Genomic DNA, 23,430 nt, shown 5'->3' on the forward strand with positions numbered 1-23,430 from the left:
CTATCGCTCTCCATCTCTCTCTCTCTCTCTCTCTCTCTCTCTCACTCTACACATTTCTCGCACTCTCTCTCTCTCCCTCTCTCTCTCTCCCTCTCTCTCTCTCTCTCTCTCTCTCTCTCTCTCTCTCTCTCTTTGCCCCCTCTCTTTCTCACTCCCCCCCCCCCATGACTGGATCAATCATGAGCATGTTAGCCCTGAGAGGTCAAAATTAGATAAAATAAAACAAAAGAACAACATCGCTATATTTTGTTGAAAGACAGAAACTAACTCTGCAATTGTTTAATAACCGAAACGCAGAAGTAACATTCTAATGATCACAAATTTAAAAGCACACTAAAATAATTGTTTCCAGGTTATATTATTATCTGTAAGACAATTCAATATTGCATTTGCAAGAAGGAGCATGGAAATTATCAAATGTTTCTAATTTCTCTAACTGATAACTCATAAATGTTATTGTTGAAATCCATCATAGCGAAAAGTTAAATGTACAAATTTATATAAAATTTAGCAAGATGAAATAGAAATTACATATTTCTTATGTACTCAATAGAAGTAGAAATATCCAAACTCATTGAGAGTGCTCCTTTCCACAACTCGAGATGGCGCTATTACTAAAACAAAGAAGGTTACACTGGATGTTTTTTATCTTTAAATCTGAATGAAACGCTCAAGGTACCTCACTGCAAAGATGTGGTTCAACTTTGATATACACCAGTGAATTTTTTGTCATTCATTCCATAAATTAATCATCGACACAGACATTGCTGGAGTAGTTAATGAATTTGATGACAATAAAACAAAATTTGGACAAACAATCAAACATAGTGTTTGGTTAGAACTTTGATGAGTTCTCTTTCAAAATTCCCCATAAGTACTGAAAGTCTGATACCAGAATTTTTTTAAAGGAACTCCATGACCATTATCAAATCTATGGTCTCCCCCAAACATTTGCAATACCCTGAGATAACAGCAATTTCATACAAGTACCTGGCTTGAACACAGAATGCTGCATTATATACATATACTGTATAGTCAATCAATGGTAATTTTTTACTCAATTGCCATATAAAGCCAAAGAAGACAAGTACTGTGCATGTATGTACACTGATTTCTGTGTACAATTTACCAGGAGGGAGATACAAAAGAGGTAAAATTCAAAACGGTAAGAATTAAATATACACCAAAGCAAAGAAATGTCTAAATTCTAATGCATAAATAACATGTTGGGTTGGGGTTACATATTCGTGGACAAACTAGTACTTCAATGCAACCAAAGCTTACTACATGTACAGTACGGTCAGTTTATGTATGATAGTACAGAGTGTGTGGAAAAACTGGAAATGGATACTACTAACATTTTACAGTAACATAAAAGAGCATATATCAAACAGGGAATAAATAAAACTGTCCAGAGACACCCGTATATGGGAACGAATAACACAAACTAAAAAATTAAAAAAAACACAGAGAGACTGCACGAAGTAATTACAATGTAAATTTAAATTCTTTGAATTAATTGATAAGTCCCATTCAGATAGGACGCATGCTAAACCACGTTGGTTCACTTATCCTTGTGTTATGAGATAAGGAATGTGAAGTATATTTGCACTACAATATGTATTTTCTTTCCAGGGTGGTACATAATTCACACTCAAATAAAATTTTAAAAAATTAATTTTCCCACTGTATTTTTAACCATTTCAAGTTTAATACTAAGAATGGAATGTCTAAACATTGATTGAATATATTAATATAAATAATTGTAATCTTCATGACTATTTTACAAGATAGCACATTTTTCATAAAAGCAGTCCAAGCCTCAATCAAGGTATACCCGAGTCTTAACTTTATAGTCCAATGATATGATGTAATGAATCTTATAATTGTTATCACTGCCATGACTCCTCTGGAGAGTGGAATGAAAATGAAAATAGAGTGAAATTAACCCTTTTCTTGTTACAGAGCACTCGAAAATCAATCGTTATACACTCCTTAGCAAGTGATCACTGACGCAACTCCTGGGGGAGTGATAAAAGGGTGAAAATTCACCCCCTTTTTTTTCTCTAGAGAGAGCAACACAGTTTCCTTTTATACATTCAAATATTGATACTTGGCACTCCACACATTTTATCAATACCATTAGCATTTATAAAACAATTATATGAATACAGAGTCAAATTATAACTTTAAAATCGCAATCAAAACATGTCAGCTGTAGAATAATTAAAACATTTCAAGTGATTTATTCCAATTGCTAACTTTAGGTAAAACAATTATATTGTCAACAACTGGTTGCCCAAGACAGAGTAAGAGGAGCAACTCCCAAACACTACAGTTATACATTCAGACACAAGTAGATAAAACACTCAAAAACATTACAGCAGCAACAACACCAAATTGTAAACATGCTGTGTTTCACATTAATTGATCCTGGGTACATTATGTATATTATATATTTATGAATATTATTAGGTAGTACCCATAAGGGCCACCTATGCACACATCCCTGTATTTCCTCTGTCACAACACTGCTCTAGCCATTCATTTCACACTTACAGTTTATTCATTGTTTTGTATTCTTCTTCTTTTTGAGGTACATTACAGTTTTGTGCTTGAATGGGTTTACAAGTACGTGCTCACCCGTAACATAACGATTATACCGACATGTAATACTATTACCTATACTACACTCACACTGCAACTGCACTCTCAAGTCTAAATACATGTAAAATGGAATAAATACAACAATTCTTTTCCATGTACACATCCACATCCAAGAGGCTTAAATCATCCCAAGAACCAATATTTTATTCTCTGGTGTGGCTTGGTTAGTGTGTGGAAAATAACGGTTATCCGTCTGTTTGATATTAATGTAAATGGGGTGTTAAGAAGTGATTCGCCTCGGGCACTAATGTGAGAAAGGTGACTTTTGATACTTTGGGAGAAAATGACTTTTGGAAAGTAAGTCACGTCCATTTGCCCTTGGAACCTAGTACATGTACATGTAGTATCTAGTTCTCTTCAATGTTACTACAGGTTACATGTTAACATCGATACTGAGTAGCATCATGTTTAAACTATAGCTACGAAAATACAAATGTATTCCTATCCATACAGACAGCACATTTGAAAGCAGGATCGTGTACGCACATCGACTAAAACAAATTATGAAACTGAAAATTTCTTATACATAAATGCCATGTACTCTAGCAATTTTCTTGGCAAGTGAAAATGCTGGTACCAATTACCAAGATATGTGTGTACACATGTTGACGGCAGAAAAAGCCATAATATGCATTAGGAGCATGTGCATGCACCTGCTACATTGTATTGTTTACAGGTACCTCTAAAATAAATTCACAACGGAATTTAAAAGTGGTTGAAGGATGCAAGAACTTCATACATGGTGCCAGATGCACAAAACAATTAACCGTAGCAGAATAGAGGCCAACAGTAATTAATACATAACACATTACCTGCCAATTTAGATTAAGTCAAATGTGTTGAATGTAATACTTGAATACTGTATGCATGACCTGTTTTCACTATGATATGGGAACAAGTTCGGACACATACTTGTAGAAAATAAATTCCAGATTGTCAACAATATCCTAAATTCTGAGGAAATTCAAGGGCTTACATTTCTTTGTGCGAGAAATTGATATTTTCCAATTAAACAAAATAATGTTTTGACAGCTGTTACAATTCTTCCCATTCATTAGTACATGTACATGTACATGTACATGTATACACACACATTGTAACGAGTAACAAGAAACTGTTGCAATCCCGAAATCATCATCTATTTGGCAAATGGTCTGGAATATATATCAAGTTTCATACAGCCAGGATATCAATGAACTTTTGCAAGTTGCAAAATTTCTTGTCTTGAAAATGGCCGTCATGCACAATTTAAAGAAGTTTCAGGTGGGGTAAGTTCCTGGTTTTACAAGTATAGATAGTAAATTGACAAGTTAGATTAGATCTACTTCTTCATGGCACCAACGGCATTGAGGAGATCAATAGGAAGTGGAAAGATGATGGTGGAGTTCTTCTCTGCTGCGATGGTGTTGAGAGTCTGCAGGTACCTCAGCTGAAGGGCACATGGGGACTCTCCAATAGTATCTGCAGCTTCCTTCAGGGCACGAGCAGCATTCTGTTCTCCTTCAGCAGCTATCACCTTAGCCCTGGCCTCTCTGGAAGCTTCAGCTTCAGCAGCCATAGCTCTCTGGAGCTGGACAGGCAAACGAACATCCTTGATCTCTACGCGCTCTACTTGGATACCCCAGGGGTCGGTGTCATTGTCTAGGGTAGACTGCATGTAATGACTGATGCCTTCACGTTCTGCTAGGATCTCGGCCAGGTTCTTGGTGCCCAGGACATTCCGAAGTGTTGTCTGAGCCAGGAGTTTGGTCGATCTGCCTGCATCTTCCACATTGGCGATGCTGACGGTAGCATTCTTGACACGGTAGAAAACCACTGCATCCACGGAGATGGTCAGACTATCCCTGGTCAGAATCTCTTGAGGAGGAATATCAAACGAAATGGTACGAAGATCCACCTTGCGATAATCTTCAATACAAGGCAGGATGAAGAACAGTCCTGGCCCTTTAGCACCGCCAGACAAGAGACGCCCAAGTCTGAAGATAACTGCTCTTTCGTACTCCTGCACCACTTTTATGCAGACAAATAGTGAAAATGGCAGCGTGCAGATCACAACTAGCATAGAGATAAACATCAGTAAAATTCCACAGCAACCAGTGCTTTGTTGTGTCGTGTTAGCCCCAATAATACCCTGTTCGTCGTGATCCTGCTGAGCCTCCCATTGCCCGCGCCCGTTGTTCTCTGTCGAGCTCCTGTTCTGCGCCATCAGTTCAAGTTGACTCGAGCTATCTGGATTCACACGATTATTGCTCATATGATCAGATAATTCTTGTATTGTGTAGAAGGCACACTGCTTTCTACCACAATAAAACAGCTAAGACTAGAGTAAGATCTAGGATTTCTTCAATATTTTGAAGAAAAAATGTAGGACCTCAAGTTACGACGGATTATGTGGGTTGAAATGTGTTCATCCGCTCACGATATCCCAGCCTCATCTCTCAGCTCAGCTAACTTTTTCGATAGTACAGGAGTACGGTTAGGAGGTAGAGTATAATTATACCGTATGGGTATACCGGTATTGCATCCGGAGTACGAATACCCGTATGACACGAAGCGACGAACAACAACAAAGCAAGGCTAGACCATTGAAGAGAGAGCTTACTTTAACAAATATACGTAAAGGCTATATATAGTTTGCGCATGTTTTAGAAAGAGAAGGCTATCTTTGTAAGTTCTTTACCACGGTACGACATCTCACTTTTTGTGTGCATTGCCCTTGGTTTCGGAATACAATATTAGTCTGCAATTTCAGCCTCACCTACAAATAAAGATTGGAAATGTTTTCATAGGCAAGTCTGGATGTTGTACATAATGGCTCGGTGTAAAAATGTCAGAGGTGAAAATGTCAGAGGTAATCGTCCTCGAGGGGGGGGGGGGGGGGGGGGGGGAGGGGTGATTGTCAGTTATAGGCCTACGTTTTCTGTTTTAATTGGGGTCCGGATCAACGGGGACATTTCACCCCCCCCCCCCCCCCCGGCCCCCCCCCCCGCCAACCTACGCCTGTGCACGGTAGGTCTAATCTGCATTTTGCAATCTGGAAATCTCTGACAAAATACGCAATCAAATTAATACGGCGATAGTCTCCCGGGGTTCATTTAACCTTTAAAGCCCATCTGCACTAGTTTGGCCAGGAGAGATTAGACCCCCCCCCCCCCTGCGTCACAGACAGGTGGTTATCTCATCAAACCAGCTCTCAATTAAAAAGGGGGACCATGGGGGACCAACGGGTACCGCTTAGGCATTGTTTGCTATATAGGGCGCATGTAGCTACAATATTAAGTAGTGCAGTCCCGCTTAATTAAATATTTACAAATACCAGTAGGTTATGTCTATAGTGTCAATAAATATTGCACAGACCATGGAAACGACAATCGGCCTGTTTACTCGTCATACGGTCACTCATTATTTAATTTAGCCTACTAGTAAGCCTCCACTGACCAATTTAGGTGTGAATTAAAATGCTAAATCTATATTCTATATTAAATAGCACTGCTCTGGATGACACGATAGCATGTCCATATTTTATATCAACTTTTTTGTATTCGTTTATACTTTTAAGCACGTCCAAAGGTATGCTTAAAGGCATCGTTTAACAATGTTAAATCTGAGATGCACGGCCCTACGTATTATCAGTGTCTGTGATATGGTGTAATATTGAAGCCCTAAAAAAATTACGCTTCAAAATGATCAAGAAGTGCCTCAAAAAATTAATAATCTTTGAGTGATCGGTATTACCATACTCGTTTTCCCTAAAAGACTGTAGTCTCATGAAAACCGTTAGGAAAACGCAAAATTTGATTTCGATTTCCAGTCATAGTATCTTGATAATCAGACAGGCGATCGGCTTGTAAAAGTCATGGGGTTCCGATTTCACTGCAGCGTGAGCTAAATCCAGGATTTTGTTTGAGAATCTGAGACAAAGTTACCGTCAGGAGGCAACGGAGCATAGTGTGGGACCGCCGGGGGGGGGGGGGGGGGAGGGGGGCTAGGGTGGTAATCAATGCTTCATGCTATGTATTCTAACATTTTGTATTCTAACATTTTAGCATGGGGCAACTACCCCTGGGATCTGAAACCCTTAAAGCTTATCTGCCGTAGTTTACAGGATGGATTAGACTACTCTGCAAGGTCACTGGACAGGTGGTTATCTAATTAACTCAGCTCTCAGTTAACATAAGAAAAAGAGGATCATGGGGGACTAATGGTCACCGATTAGGCATTGTTTGTTATATAGAGGGCGCAAGTAGCTACCAGTAGTGCAGTGGGCCTTTAAATGAAAGGTAGGTTTACATTACTCTCTAGGACTAGAAGTAGTTGCCCCATGCTAAAATGTTAGAGTACATAGTAGATTCTGCGGTATAGCATGAAACATTGATTAGTTACACCTTCTCTTATAAATTAATACTAAATAATGATTGAATATATTAGATTACATGCTTAGCCTAGACAAGTAAATATATTTTAGCGAGAACGCTACCTCCAGCTGTTCAAACTATACCTCCTACGAAATAAAAACCGATTTCTTTACAATATGTAAACATTTGCCCCCAACAAAGAAATTAAAGATAAACTTGAGTACTGGTAATGCGATTGCATTGTGAAAGAAAAGGTGTGGAATGGATCAGAAAAGTTGATCATATAGCATGTAAGTAATGGTGTATAATGCAAGGTTCTAGAGTCATCATAAATTTGGCAGAGTCTTGGTAAAGTAACAATCACTTACACAGATAGATGTATATGGGACAACACACATGGTGTCGGGGCTAGTACTACCCTGATTTCCTTATCTTTCTATGCTCATTACTCAGCCAGTATACATTTTCTTCCGAAATTGTTTGGCACATGACATTTATTTGTAATGTTGAACATTCAGTGTAAGTTTCGTTAGATTCTGTGAGAATTCATTTTCTTTTTTTTTACCAAAACTCAAGTTTATCTTTAATTAAATGAAAGTTGATTAACACTATTGTAAATCTGTAGGTCAACTGAATCTGGTGTTGACGAAACCATAAAAGGTCCGTCTCAATGGACTAGTGATTAAAGGGCAATTTAACCCTTGTTATAAGTTGATTTGTATGAAAGCAGAAAAATAACAACAGAATGGCCAAAATTTGAAATGAATTGGACCAATAGTAAGGAAGTTATGAAAGCTTGAAAACATGTAAGATCACATTAGGGCACTACTCAAATATATTATGGATAGCATAATATTATAGGTCCTCTGAAAAGAATAGACCCTCCTGAGCAATGAACTTTTGACAAATTTAATTTTAGTCATTTTAAATGTTGGAACAGATGGGAAAGTAGTCTGGCACTACATGTTTGACATTACCGCTTTAGCCAATTTGAACAAAATTTCATAAATTTCATTTCAAAAATTCATAACTTTCTTATATTTAGTCAGATTTAATTGAAACTTTCATCAGTTTGCTTCTCTGATTTTTCTGCTTTGTTTTAGAGTAGTCGTTTAGTTGGGTTGGATTTTCCCTTTAAGGCAAAGGCGTTCTAAGCCAGATGACCGGGTTCGATTCTCGGGGAGGCAATGTTTTAACTTATGTTGAAATTTCAAAAGGGAGGACAGCATTGGGGAACTTTGATCTAAGCTCCGCAACCTTATTCTCTTATTTCCTTTTGCATTGTATTTCTTTCTAAGAGGATTAATTTCCAAATCTGGAACTTACATAGATCTTGTAATTATAAATATATATTCTTTTGGTCGGCCACTTAAAAGGGTCACTTTCCTTCTGGCTGCTACCTATATCAAGCAACTTTTATATTGTTGTACCGAAATATAGTTCTCTGTATAAGGTTTATCTGTCTAGGAACAATATTATATATGCCGTATTTTGTTAGTCTGGCAGACAGTGCATAAATCATTCTAAAGAATCCAATCACATCTCACTTACTATGTACAAAAATGAAACTTATAATTTGTTAGATAATTAGGACAATCATTAAGTTGTTTTTTTCTTCTTGATATGTAAATGTGTTGTACTCTCATACCCCAGAAAGGGGCCGTAAGAGTCAATACATTCTATTCTATTCTATTCTATTCTGTTCTATTATATTATATTATATTATATGTATATATGTTATTTTTCAATTGCTTTGGTAAAATGAAGTTGAATTGAATATTTTTTATTCATTTTTTTGTTGGTAAAATAACCATTTCTGGTCTTCTTTATTTCCTCATAATAATATATACATCTTCACATTTTCAGCATTTGCCTCCATTACTGGAGGGATATACAAGGTTTTCTACATGAAATACTTTCTTCTATCTGTTAACGATAATTTAAGAGGTAAAACAAAATATGAAGAAGTCTCTGTTTTGTTCTTTTCTTTTAAATTCTTTTCCGCGGCTTTTGTAAATGGTAAAAAGTGCATAATTCAGAATAATATCAACATTTTTTTTCTTCTTTTAATTAAATTCAATACCAAACAAATTAAACATAACATATTTCTTTATATTCTTTTAAACTTCTTTCCAAAACGTCGTGACTTCTTTACGAGAAAAGAACATATGCATACAATCACCTGGTTGATTACAATAATTACATTGTTCAGTGGCATTTAATTTCCATTTAAACAAATTATTTGGTATCACCAAAAAAGGTGAATTTAAAATTAAAATGGATCAAATAAACTGTCTTTTATACTTTTTAAATTAAATATCCAAACATCTGACCATACATGTATAGATTCAATTCATAAATCATTACGCCAAAACTCCTCCGCTCTAGATTCTTCGATTTTTATTTTAATCAACTCATGATATATTATTTGAAGTGTCAATTGTCTTACTGAAATCATATCATCAACCAATTTCATATCATTATATACAAGAGTTGTGGATCTCAATTTCATATACTCTCTATGTTCGACATTCGCATCTGCCAGTACTAAATTTCCAAGTGATTGAATCGCTCTTCAAATACTATTTTCGCACCTAACTCATCAACTGGTATAAAACCTTTGCCATCCATTAAATCCCCACCAAACAAAATGTCAGAATTTATCCGATTCCTATAAAAAAAAAAAAGAAGCATTTCCCTTTATACATTACAATTTTATTCAAATCATTTCTCTACGATAGCTATCAAAAGTACCTGATCGAACCTTTCTTGAGTAGTAGTAGCTTTTAAACAAGAAAAAGGTCATAATTAAATTATAGTACAAATGAGGCATCGTGTTTTCCAGAAAACTTACGTCTTTTAATATTATATTTACAATTCATTATAACCTTTATACCACCAAAGTTGGATTGAATATATAGAATATATCTGTTATGTCATTACACTTCATAGGGCCTTTAACCCGAGTTCATTGTTCCTCCCAGGTACATGCACATGATGTAGGTGAAATACGCCAAATAATAATATTTAAGTGTGTGAAAGATAAATTTAATCCACCAGTCTGCCATGCTAGTCCAAAGATGACCGCGACATCAATAATCAGAGAGCACTGCATAACACCGACTGCTCTACTCTGCGGGTTACTATTGGCAACATGCCTTAATGTATTCAAATAATATGAATCTTTCTTCCAGGACAAAGGTTATCCTGCTCGTCGTGACGCGGTCACGTGTGTCTAATATGCTATCATCCTGCCTACAGCCTTCCAGCGAACATTGGTGCTCAGTGCACGTATAGCCGTGGTCGTATTAATGCTGTACATGTACTCGCTTATCGTTGGTAGACGTGCTTTACCACAGGATATTTTACTCGTTTTACTGTCTGTTATCATCGTTAACACCGTCCTAAGATTTAATCTCTCTGCACTTCGCACAATAATAGAGAGGACAGCGTAGATACGTCTCGAGTCGTGCAATCCACATCATATGCCTTACAGTGTGCACAAAGCAGAAAATAACGTACATTTTTGTTTAAACCAAGAAACTGTGACGATGGCGTCGAGAGGTAAAGATGATTTTGGTGGCGAGCCGTTATCATCTCAACGTGAAGTGATTGGATCCAGCAACTCAGCATCAGAAGAAGGCATGGGATGCTGTGGAATGATACTCACAGTTCTTTCATGGCTTCTTCTGATCTGCACGGTGCCTTTCTCACTGTTTGTCTGCATAAAAGTGGTACAGGAGTACGAAAGAGCAGTTATCTTCAGACTTGGGCGTCTCCTGTCCGGCGGTGCTAAAGGTCCAGGACTCTTTATCATCCTGCCTTGCATCGAGGATTACACCAAGGTAGATCTTCGTACCATTTCGTTTGATATTCCTCCTCAAGAGATTCTGACCAGGGACAGTCTGACCATCTCCGTGGATGCTGTGGTTTTCTACCGTGTCAAGAATGCTACCATCAGCATCGCCAATGTGGAAGATGCAGGCAGATCTACTAGACTCTTGGCCCAGACCACGCTGCGTAATGTCCTGGGCACCAAGAACCTGGCCGAGATCCTGGCCGAACGTGAAGGCATCAGTCATTACATGCAGTCCACCCTAGACAATGACACCGACCCCTGGGGTATTCAAGTAGAGCGCGTTGAGATCAAGGATGTTCGTTTGCCTGTCCAGCTCCAGAGAGCCATGGCTGCTGAGGCTGAAGCTTCCAGAGAGGCCAGGGCCAAGGTGATAGCTGCTGAAGGAGAAAAGAATGCTGCTCGTGCCCTGAAGGAAGCTGCAGATACTATGGCAGAATCCCCAGCGGCCCTTCAGCTGAGGTACCTGCAGACTCTCAACACCATCTCAGCAGAGAAGAACTCCACCATCATCTTTCCACTTCCTATCGATCTTCTCAAAGGCATCATGAAGTAGAAGATCATAATGTTCACACAACCACTCAGAACCATCGATGGTATTCTTAATCAGATACTACGGGAGAAAGTTCACTTCTGAAGGAGTTGATTTTCAGTTTCCAGAACTGTTTTACTCAAATCACTTTTCTAATGAGGTATACTATTCAACATATTCCCATATTCTGATCGTTTCATGTAATATGCATTTGTAACGTTTCATACTGCCATGGACCTGCTCCGAGTCGAGGGTATTGGGCAATCAGGATCGTCGATCCAGGGGCCGGGGTGGGTAAAAAGGTGGATTTTTCGATTTCGATTTTTCGTCGTATTTGCCGTCGGCGAAACACCGGAATGTGCGAATGATCGACGATTTTGGGGTGCAGTCTAAATGCAGCTATTGTATAGTTGTGATGGACCTACATGCAATATTTAGTTTAAAATCTGTAATGATTACTCGAGTCATGAAAATCGTAAAATACTAAAATATCAAGTTTTAAAAAAATATTATCACGTAATCAAACGAATCTTGCTCTGCATGTTAACATTTGATAATACCTGCCTAACGATTGGTAAACTTTCGTTTGCTTAGTTATTGATGACGAGATTTTTTTTTCATGCAGAGGTTGTATAAAAGACATTGGTAATAATTATAAATTATAAATAGGCTGAATGTACTTTTTTCTTCTTTGCCTCATCAGAGGATTTATCAATTATATATACATGGTTACATTTAAAGATACAAAACTACAAAACAAATTGACGTAATCACAAAAACATCATTATTGTCATAACAAAGAATTGAAATTAAGTTTTGCTTTGCAAAGCAATTGAATCATCATTAACATAAAAATTATACTGATAGCTTTGTTTCCCTCTCTTCTTTTTTTCTACTTAAATTACACCTAAGAGTTTTTTGGTCATATTTATGTTTGATTTACTTTCCAATCTTTTTATAATTTCCCTGTGGAAAATTTGTTTAGAAACAGCTTTTCTCTTGTCTATCCCAGTTATATTTCGATTAACAATCAATTTATAAATGGTCAAAATGAGATTGTAAAGAATAAAGTACAATGACTTTCACAATCTATTTTGAGCAGGTGTTGGATACTGAACGTGAGTATCTGTACTTTGTATATATCTCGTAATATTTCTTTCAGTTGTTTAATGAAGGGCTCAATTATTACTTTGCATTCGATAAACGCGTGATTTATATCCTCTTTTATATTACATTTTGGGCATACATCATCATTGGATATTCCTCATTTGAAAAGATTACTTCTTACTGGCAATAGATTATACAGTAATTTCAAGTTAAACTCTCGTAATTTGCTTTCCCTAATTAATTTTGTGCAAGATTACGCTTGAATACCGTAGACTAATCAATATCTACAATAAGTTTTTTTCTTCAACAAAGGCTGAATGTACTTGATTACAATACTTCTCATACATTTCTGAAGTTAATTAGTACACCGCAAATGGGAGAGGAGCTCGCAAGATACGTCACGGAGTTGCCAATTTGTGTTTGATTGATCGCATCTTTAAGTATTCAGAAGTTTCTTATTTTCAATCGACCTTTCAATGATATGTTTCTCTCATTGTTATGCTTCTATTAAAACGAACTTATTATCAGGTTGAACATCCCCTTTAAACGACCTTTACGGGTGGACCCCTATGAAAAACAACCTCCGTACAGATCAGGTTGTTCTATTCCACCTGGTAACTAAAAATGATTGAATAAAAAGCACAATAGCATTTACTTTGCTAATTAAAATTTCTTACACTAGGTCTATGATACATTATACCATGGACCTACTACTATTGTTACTTGTCACCTTCAGTGTATATATTCTTCATCCCGTTGTATTGGACAAGGTTAAACCTCAAAGGGACCTTCCACGGTTTGTTTGGTTTAGTGTCATGAATAATCAATAAACTTGCAGGTAGCGCCCTCAAGTTACTTGGGTATATAGCGTATCGTCATTATTTATTGTAAAGCAATTGCATCGTGTAACAACTTATTTATGTGTGGTGATTTTAATATGCAAACGATATTTTCTATATTTAATGTATTTTTCGATCTCATCAAACCCGATTAAAAAATAATTGATAAATTATTTGGCTCATAGATTATTTAAAAGTAGATTTATCGTTCGTTTTTATTCACTGTTATTGGTTTTTAGAACATTTCACAATACTTCGTGTGCTAATTATACTTGTTTAGTGTGATATTATATGGCATTTGTAATTTGTATATATTTTAAACTTTTACCTCATCACACCGATGATGTTATACGGTTAGAAGAGCGTTTACATGTAATTTTGCTTCTTTCAAAGTAAGGTTTGGTTACCGCAGAACTCGTTAAATCATGACAGGGTGCGTTACCTTTTAATAAACTGAAATTTTACTTATCGGCTATCAGTATTGGCAGCCGAAAATTACACTATATCAAATGTTATTGTAAATAGATAATATATATGTAAATTATAAGGGGCATTTCTTTTCATGGTAGGTTTATTTACCCATGTTCGAACGGACCAGAATTTGGAATTTTCCATTGGAACATCAATCATTTTAAAAAGAGCAAATTCAATTTAAATATGCTTTACAAACCAACACTATCTTATAAAGTGCAATGTATGTATAAATAATCTATTTACAGAAACTTCTTTTAATTTTGTGAAATTGGACATTCGATAGTCGTGACGGAGAATGATTATGGCTCATTTTCAATTCTATACAATTGCTAAAAATATATGTTTGCAATTATATATGAAAATATAATCACAATTGTAGTTCTACAATTTTGTATTCTTGTTTCATTGTTTCTTTATAATACAGAAGGGGATTTGTTTTGGATGGGTGGTAACAATTAGTGGTTACTATGGATATTTGATCCGCTGCATCACTCGGTTATTAAAGATGATGCACAGTGTTGATAAACAAACTTAAAGGAAGACGTAGATTCTTGAATTTTCTTTCTTGACCTCTAATGGGCTAATAAGGGAGTTTACAGATAGCACATGGTACAAATGACCCCAAATATCCACAGATCTTTTACAAATGGAGAAGTTCCACTTTGAGCATATTAGAATAATAACTGCCAAAGACCTAGATGTGCTTCATGAATACCTTCTGTTTGCCTTCTTGAAAAGAATACTTCCACCTGCGTATCATAGAATGTACCGTTGGTGCATATGAACAATGTTACATAACTTTCATGAGCGCATATCCAGTATTCACCTCTGTGGGTTTTACCTTTTTGGTACAAATGACCTTTATCTGCCCATGCGCAGATTGTATCTGTAAACTCCCTTATTGAAGCAAACTGATAACCGTCTTGGCCTTTATAAACCTATTTGGTGAACACATACACACGCACACACGCACGCACATTAAAACAAAATCCTTCAATTCACTGACCTTATAGCGAACACCTTGCCTTGCCGGTTTAAATAAGAATCTTATGAACTCACGATAAATTGGTTTCCCTTCTGATATTGACTCTTTGCATTTCTGTACTTACAATTACATTGAAATATATTTTCGGTATAAGTTAGGAAGAATTTAAGGAGGAATAAACTCCGTACTAGGAAGCTACCGTTTTACGTGTAATATCAAACATTCCTTAAAACAAAAGGAATATTCCCATACACAGTGTGTGCGTAATTTGTTTCGCCGTCTTGATATTTACAAATAAGCATCTTTCCATTAAAATAAACATAATTTGTTAAACGGCATAATAAACATGAAATATAAGGTCATAATAATGCTATCAGTGGAAAACGAAGTGCATTGTGATAAGTGCTTTGAAAGTCGTAAACTAAGGGTATTTGTGGGTGGGGCGTGCCCCTCCATCGAATAGCGTAAAGAAAAGCAGAAAGAGAGAGAGAGGGAGCATAAGTAGTGAAAGTGTTATGTCACGACCTCTCCCACACTTACCCCTTATTCATACATTGTTTATTCGCATTTCATCCATCTTGTAATAATGATACCTAAGACCCCCCCCCCCCCCCACCCCCGTCCGCGCAAATTTTGTTAACGCGCTAGCCTGGCCATTTTCGTGATAAATACCATAAAAGCGACTGATATATTAAAAAGAGTCTACCAGCCTACATGCGAGATGCATTATACCATTATACTACGAGTACATCATGCATGGCAATCATCAGCGAGCAACCAATGACAATTTATTCTCATGTCACCCACATTGGAATATTGGAGAAGTTTACAATCAGTCTGAATTTGTCCATTTAACACTGTTCAATATAATTATGTCTCCCTCTTTGGTGTATTATTAACCACACCACACCCCCGGTAACCGGCAAAAGTAAATTTTATTTGAATTAATGAATTAATGAAACTATTCTTTATATCAATTTAATAATTTGATATCAGACAAAGAAGAGAAACATAAAGAAATTATTGAACTCATAACATGTTATATATCGTCCTTGTTTTCGCGAAGTGACGGTAGTGAGGAAAATCGTAACGCAAAGTGAATGCAATTTTTTTTCACTACCGTCACTTCGTGAAAACAGCGACGATATGTGCATACTTAAATTAATAACTACTTAAATTCTATTTACACATATGAGTAAAGGCATTGTTAATTTAAGTAAAAGCTAGACTGGCTGCCTTTGTCCTCTACAAATACATTAATGAGGCCCCGAATGAGGCATCTACAGAATGCTAAAGACTGAAGTTATACATTAAGTGTAACTAACTACATATATATATGTGTTGGCTTTCCTGCCAGCGCATTTTTACAAGTATTATGGCGAAACTGGCCAGGCGCCCCCCCCCCCCCCCCCCCCCCCCGTCCACTATGATAACAGTGCGCCCTCAATAGTCGAACGTACTCTGCGCTCTGGGCTTTCAAAGTAGAATCCGGGGGGGGGGGGGGGTGAGACTTAATGGGCTTAATACTTCCAAGGTGTTCTTTACTTAAAACACTACTTTAATAAAATATATTGATAAGTCGTATTTGCCAAGTACTTTGTATAGGCATGGACCTACTTTGTAGATCCATGGTATAGGTAAGCATCAATTAAATGGATGATGAATAAATAAAAGTAGATAATATTATGGGAATACACAGAATTTTTCCCCTTTAGTATGATGCTCAAATAATCTTTATTCCCATCATATTTCTCCTTTTATTATCCATTTTCCATTTTATTGATGCGTACCTATACAAAGCACTAGACAAATACGACTTATCAATACGCATTTATTAAAGTAGCGTTTTAAGTAAAGAACACTTTTGAACCTTGCCCCGCAATACAGTATCTAAACATAATGTCGCTTCTTGCCCTCGAAATACCATTTCTGGCTTACCAATTATACCTACCAAAACCAAGAACTGAATATTAAAAATGCTCCTTCTCATATACTGCAAGCAAACTTTTTAATTCACTACCAATGCATGCTCAAATATATCCAATATTAAATATATTCCAAAACAACCTACGGCAACAACAGTCTATTATATGATATCGCAATGAATAAAGCCAAATTATTTATTTTATATTACAAAGTTTTATCTGAAATTGTCAACTTTTATTGTACAATTTTATGCTTTAATTACCATTTCTTTGATGTATTTATCTGTTTGTTTTTATGATGTATATAACCTTGTACATTATGATATCCACTTGATACAGGTCCCCGTTGTAAAGCAGACCTTGAGGCACTGAATGGGGCTATCCTTTGTTCTTAAATAAATAAATAAATAAATAAAACAATTAATTGATAAATAAGGAGTAGGATACAGAAAGATAACAGTGGAATAGAAATATTTTAAAATAAAAATAGAAGAGAAGAGCCGAGGAAAAACATACGAGAGACAGAAAGAAGGGGAGGAGGTGAAAGGAAAAAAAAGGAACAGGAAAAGGTGGGTAGACAGATATCATGCATAGCTTGCCTTTAAATGACTCAAAACAACATAGGAATAATATTTCCTCATCTACGGTGTTTCAATTACAAATCCCCTTTCGTGAATTATTTATTTGTATACTTCAGGGAGTGCTAACATTTTGATATTTGCCTTCATAATCAATATATGCCTACTTTTCGTAATGATGTTCTACAGTGGCGTGGTGTGGGCTCCGTCATTGGTGGGGGAGGGAGGAAATATATTTTCAATATGATTAAAATACTCTCGTAGCACCCTGGTTAAAAACGCCGTACTAGAGCGTCAACATTTGAGGGGGCAGATTGATAAGGCCAGGAGGGGATATGTCCCTTGCCCCTTTAAATTAGGAATAATTTGCATTTTTAGTGAAACGAACACGCGTTAATACTCTCTCTGTCTCTTTTCCTGTATGTCTTCTACCTTTCACTCCTATCTGCATTTCTTTTCTTTTCTGCTGTACGCTACATCAATGATGCAGATCGGATCACCCCAAAGCATTTCTCGATAATCGTTTAATGAACATCTTTCAACAGATTTTATTTAAGACTTATCATGTTGACCCCACGTTACTGATTCGCGTAACATTGTAATCTTTGAAAATCATTTTCGAGCGATCTATCTCCATATATTATTTCACGTACTTTTAACTTTCCTTTCATCTCTCCCTTCGCTCTCAGCTTTTCATTTTTGGCCATTCGATTGAGAGGGAGGGTGCGCGTGTCCCCCCTTGTACCCACCCTGTAGCTATGCCATTTGTACTATACTTGTACTTTGGTCGGTACGCATCTATACCTATACGTTTATGATATCATTGTATAAAACAACGTATCAACCACAATATAGGCCAGAATTTTTGTTCGAGCTGTGTATTCTATCACGTACTATACAGATGGCATCCAAGAGAGAAAATAGTTTAAGTGCTGAGGCATCCTCAGGTGAAGTGATCGGAGCCAATGCTTCAGAGCAAGAAACCGGTTGTTGTGCACTAGTTCTGACAATCCTGTCATGGATCATGGTGATCTGCACGGTGCCTTTCTCACTTTTTATCTGCATAAAAGTGGTGCAGGAGTACGAAAGAGCAGTTATCTTCAGGCTTGGGCGTCTCTTACCTGGCGGTGCTAAAGGTCCAGGACTGTTCTTCATCCTGCCTTGCATGGATGATTACACCAAGGTAGATCTTCGTACCATTTCGTTTGATATTCCTCCTCAAGAGATTCTGACCAGGGATAGTCTGACCATCTCCGTGGATGCTGTGGTTTTCTACCGTGTTAAGAATGCTACCATCAGCATCGCCAATGTGGAAAATGCCGACAGGTCTTCCAGACTCTTAGCTCAGACAACTCTTCGGAATGTCCTGGGCACCAAGAACCTGGCCGAGATCCTGGCTGATCGTGAAGGCATTAGTAACTACATGCAATCCACCCTAGACCGTGACACCGATCCTTGGGGTATCCAAATAGAGCGAGTTGAGATCAAGGATGTTCGTTTGCCTATCCAGCTCCAGAGAGCCATGGCTGCTGAGGCTGAAGCTTCCAGAGAGGCCCGGGCTAAGGTGATTGCTGCTGAAGGAGAACAGAATGCTGCTCGTGCCCTGAAGGAAGCTGCAGATACTATGGCAGAATCCCCAGCGGCCCTTCAGCTGAGGTACCTGCAGACTCTCAACACCGTCTCGGCAGAGAAGAACTCCACCATCATCTTTCCACTTCCTATTGATCTCCTCAAGGGCATAATGAAGTAAACAATCACCAGCTGTTTGGGCAAGTTGACATATTGTGGTTTTAAAAATGTAAAATCTTTAAAAACGATGATAAACATGCTCCCCATGTTACAGTAAGAAAGAAACTGAATGGGTCTCCCTGGATTACAACTGAATACCTGGCTCTATCAAGGGATCGTGACTATTATAAAAGAAAGTTTGACAACCTTAAAAAAATCAGCAGAAGCAGGTCAGGAAATCAATGAACTTTGGAATAAATATAAATATCTCAGAAATAAATTAAATAAAAAGCTGAAAGGGGACTTTTTTCGAAACAAATTTCAACAATGTGCAAAGAAGAAAAAGGTTTCAGTTAATCCGAACTCATATGACTTCAGATAAGGTAGAAATTGCAACGTCATTCAATGAATTGTTTGTTAGTGTTGGAAAACGACATTCCCCTCTTAACCAACAAAGTTTTAATTCCTTGAATACATTATCAAGAGCTGGATCAATGTTTAAATTCCAAAGCATAGACTCGGAGTTTGTAAAAAGAGAACTTGGGGAAAATTGATGATAACAAAGCTGTTGGTCTGGATGACTTATATCCAAGATTATTGAAAATCGCTGCCCCTTTTATTGCTGAACCACTTTCAATAGTCTTTAACAAATCTCTAAGCTCAGGATGCTTCCCAAGTGATTTCAAAAGAGCCAAGATTATTCCAGTACCAAAAAGTAGTGAAACAAGTGACATTGGCAATTATAGGCCAATTTCTTTATTGTCCTGTCTGTCAAAGATACTTGAAAAGGCAGTCCATGCCCAGCTTTATGAGTATCTCCAAGAATACAAACTGCTATCTCAGCGCCAATCGGGTTTTCGCCCAAAGCATTCAACTGCGACTTGTTTAATTGAAATAACCGATTACTTGTTAAACAATATTGACTGTGGTTTGATAACAGGGGCGATATTCCTTGATTTCAAAAAGGCGTTTGATGTTATATCTCACGAAATATTGTTATAAAAAAAATGCCATATTATGGTATTAATTCTGCTGAATTAGACTGATTCTCTTCATACCTAACGAATAGGCAACAATGCGTCTCATTTCAAGGTGTCCAAAGCAATTTTCTACAGATTTACTCTGGTGTGCCCCAGGGGAATATCTTGGGCCCACTCAGCTTTTGCTTATTTCTTAATGATATGTGTAACTTGAAATTTAGTAAACAAACCAAAATTGCTCTGTACGCTGATGAAACGGCACTGTTTTGTAGGGGTAACAATTTAAAAAGCAGTCAGAAGAAACTACAAAAATATTATGATTTACTGCGTAAATGGTTTGAAATAAATAATATGGAAATAAATGCAAAGAAAACTAAAATGATGGTCTTTGGAACGAAACATAAAACTAAGAACCAAATTTTGAAAATCTGTCATGGACGAGACTATCTTGAGAATGTTACCGAGATCAAATATTTAGGCGTAACCCTTGACCAAAGTCTAAGTTGGACACCACACATATTGAATGTGACTAATAATATTAATCTGGCTATTGCATGCACTAGAAGGATTAAGAGTTATTTGAACCAAAGCCTACTGAAACATCTTTATTACTCCCTCATTCTTCCACATATAGATTACTGTTCAGTTGTTTGGGGCAAGTGCAAAAAGAAAGATTTACTCAATTTACAGAGGACGCAGAACAGATATGCAAGATTAGTCCTTAATGCAGACTATCTAACCCAAAAAGACATCCTTTTAAGCACTCTACAATGGCAAAGTGTTGAAAATAGAATCAACTACCACTACTGCATTTTATAATCAAATTACTCAATAATCTAGCCCCTTATTATTTAGAACCTTTTGTTTGTAAACGTCCAGTTTACTATGTTACTTGTCATTCTACCTTAAATCCCTTATTTATCCCGAAAACCCAAGACTGAATTTAAAAAACGATCTTTTTCTTTCATCGCTCCAAGCATCTATAACGATCTACCGACTCATATTCGCACGGCAACTTCACTCCAAATGTTCAAAAACCAAATTAAATCACTCCCTCCACTTTAATGCATGCACTGGTACCTAATGTTATATCAAGACTTATTACAGTTAGTTTTGTTTGTTTTGTTTGTTTTGTTTGTTTTGTTTGTTTGTAGTTGTGTAGTCTGTAGTAGTTTTATTTCTTACCTTTTACCCTTTTGATTTTATGTCTGTTCTTTATGGCATGTGTATTTGTATTTGTATTTTTGTATTGTATCAATAATATCTTAAATGTTTAATATTTCAAGCCTTATGTTCATTTTGCCTAGTTTTTTCCCAAACATTTAAATCATTTTGTATTCTTAGTTGACTTGCTGGGATCGTGTGAATAACTATACGAGCTCATTCAATTGTTTGGCATGGAGGAGAAGTAATATACTTTAAAATGAGAACTCGATCAATAACCAAACATACTTCTATCAAGTGACGTTCTATTGAAAATGACATGTAAAATTCATTAATGTTGGAATTGGGTGTAACAATTGAAACCCATCGGACCGTAACACTTTCGGATCATATTCGGACATTACGTAATGTAGTGCATCTTCAATATGCTTTGAAGATTCTTGTTATGTGATCAATTCCATGAGGAAGTATAATAACGTAATATGTACAGATTAAAGATTTGTTGTTGTTGTTGAAATAAATCATCGGTGAACATTGTGGACCTCGGGTTACAGTACCCACCTATAGAATGTACTGTTTATCGGGTTCTTAATCTAAACAGTACATGCATAGGTCAGAGATCATAATTTAATTAGAATATGATTATCTAAGCCGCCTTCTTAGTTGTAGAAATCAATGAAATGCTACTGTAATGCGCTATATGTAAGTGTCTTTTTTTAGTGAATAGTTTAGGTCAGTGTATTAGGTAAATGATGTCATAAGGATAGTGGAACAAATAAGATAATTGATGTGGATAAAGGATTACAGAGAATATTAATTCCTAAGTTCTCAAGAATGTACTGATTTTATAACTTATCTTTGTCTGCACTAGATTGGCAGAGATGGAATGGTGGAACAAATTTTGTTTTGTAAATGGCTTAGGTTCAATTTGCAATCCTATAGATAGTTTAAGGGATAGGTGTTAGTTATCAGTGCCACTGCCCATAGCCTTTGAAGAGTTTGATATAATGAGTTCATGTGATTATTTTTGTGCGCATGGGTGCTTGTAGGTATGCTTGTGTGGGTAGGTGTGTGTTTCTTGGCTGTGGGCAGTGGCATTGGACGGGGAGGGGGGGTGGTTGTTAAAAAAGATTGCATTATTTTATTTACTTCCTAAACGATATCAATGATATTTTTGCTTCTCTCTCTGAAGGTACTGCATCTTACAGTATAACTTAACTCTGTCTGTGTGTATATTTTGTATTTTGTTTAAGTCATTTCAACTTTAATTGTGTAGCCTTGATTTTCGTTATATGTGCTTTTTAAAATTTAAGCGAATAAAGAATATAAAATGAAATCAAACGATGATGTTTAGATAACAATGAAAGGGAATGATTATAACCAATTTTCTCATGTAATAAATTTCATCGATTAGTGTTAATCAAGCTTTGGTGCTTGGAAGATTTGTAATACTTAGCTACGTTATTCTATTTCGTCAAAGATGTTTAAATCTTTTCAATGGTCTTTCTTTAATAAACAAATAGAGATAATTAATGGTCATTGATTATAATACCTGGTTCACCAGCAGTATACATTAATTGTAGGCTTTTTGGATATGCAAATATACATTTAGAAATAAAAAACACTTTCTGTGCTTGTGATTATTTGCCATGTCTAATCTTTTGTTCAACAGAAACGATTAGTCGGCATTGTTGCAGATCAGAGGCGGTTCCAAAAAGCAAAACTAACTCGACTAAACGGTCCCCCGCGTGGGGCTTCTTCTTTGAAATTGAAACCTTAACCCCCGATATAATATTACGTTATAATATTTTAGCATAACCAAAGGGATCATCTCCCCAACAAAAAAGGAATAAATGAATAAATAAAATAAATAGATAAAGGAATAAATAAATAATAATAATGATAATAAGTTTTTTTAAATTCAAACAAATTATTTTAAAAATAATTTTTAAAAAAGATTTAAAAAATAGTGTGAGAGAAAGATAGATTTATTGATTTTTACAGATAGATAAAAGACAGGGAGAGAGAGAGAGAGAGAGAGAAAAAAAAGAAAGAGATAGAGAGATGGGTCACAAAGAAAGCGATAAATAGCGTGGTGAAAAGGAGCTTATAAAAAAGTGGGAAAATATGTGTAAAGGCATGTATTTAAAAAGTGATTCGAGATCGTAGGCAAGGATTTATTCAAAGATTTGGTTTGCAATATTTATTATATAAGGGAAACCCGTGATGAAAAGGTCAAC

General features: G+C 36.4%; 2 protein-coding genes and 1 pseudogene across 2 annotated transcripts; 2 read left to right on the forward strand and 1 right to left on the reverse strand.

Annotated features, from left to right (window-relative positions):
• Positions 1-242: 242 nt before the first annotated feature.
• LOC584143 (band 7 protein AGAP004871) lies at positions 243-5,144 on the reverse strand. The gene has a single exon (XM_011680044.2). The coding sequence runs from the start codon at positions 4,919-4,921 to the stop codon at positions 3,989-3,991; it is 933 nt and encodes a 310-aa protein (XP_011678346.1). The 5' UTR covers positions 4,922-5,144; the 3' UTR covers positions 243-3,988.
• Positions 5,145-10,281: 5,137 nt separating this feature from the next.
• On the forward strand, positions 10,282-14,214 carry LOC754497 (band 7 protein AGAP004871-like). Its single transcript, XM_030975037.1, has one exon. It carries the CDS (start codon positions 10,508-10,510, stop codon positions 11,432-11,434), a length of 927 nt encoding a protein of 308 aa, XP_030830897.1. The 5' UTR covers positions 10,282-10,507; the 3' UTR covers positions 11,435-14,214.
• Positions 14,215-18,172: 3,958 nt separating this feature from the next.
• Positions 18,173-19,378, forward strand: LOC105445035 (annotated as a pseudogene).
• Positions 19,379-23,430: the final 4,052 nt, after the last annotated feature.

This window comes from Strongylocentrotus purpuratus, unplaced genomic scaffold (genome assembly GCF_000002235.5).
Source record: "Strongylocentrotus purpuratus isolate Spur 01 unplaced genomic scaffold, Spur_5.0 spur5_scaffold_7, whole genome shotgun sequence".
Lineage (NCBI taxonomy): Eukaryota > Metazoa > Echinodermata > Echinoidea > Camarodonta > Strongylocentrotidae > Strongylocentrotus > Strongylocentrotus purpuratus.

Bases quoted from the DNA above. Each gene is read 5' to 3' on its own strand.
- LOC584143 (XM_011680044.2), bottom strand. From the start codon at position 4,921: ATGAGCAATAATCGTGTGAATCCAGATAGCTCGAGTCAACTTGAACTG.
- LOC754497 (XM_030975037.1), top strand. From the start codon at position 10,508: ATGCCTTACAGTGTGCACAAAGCAGAAAATAACGTACATTTTTGTTTA.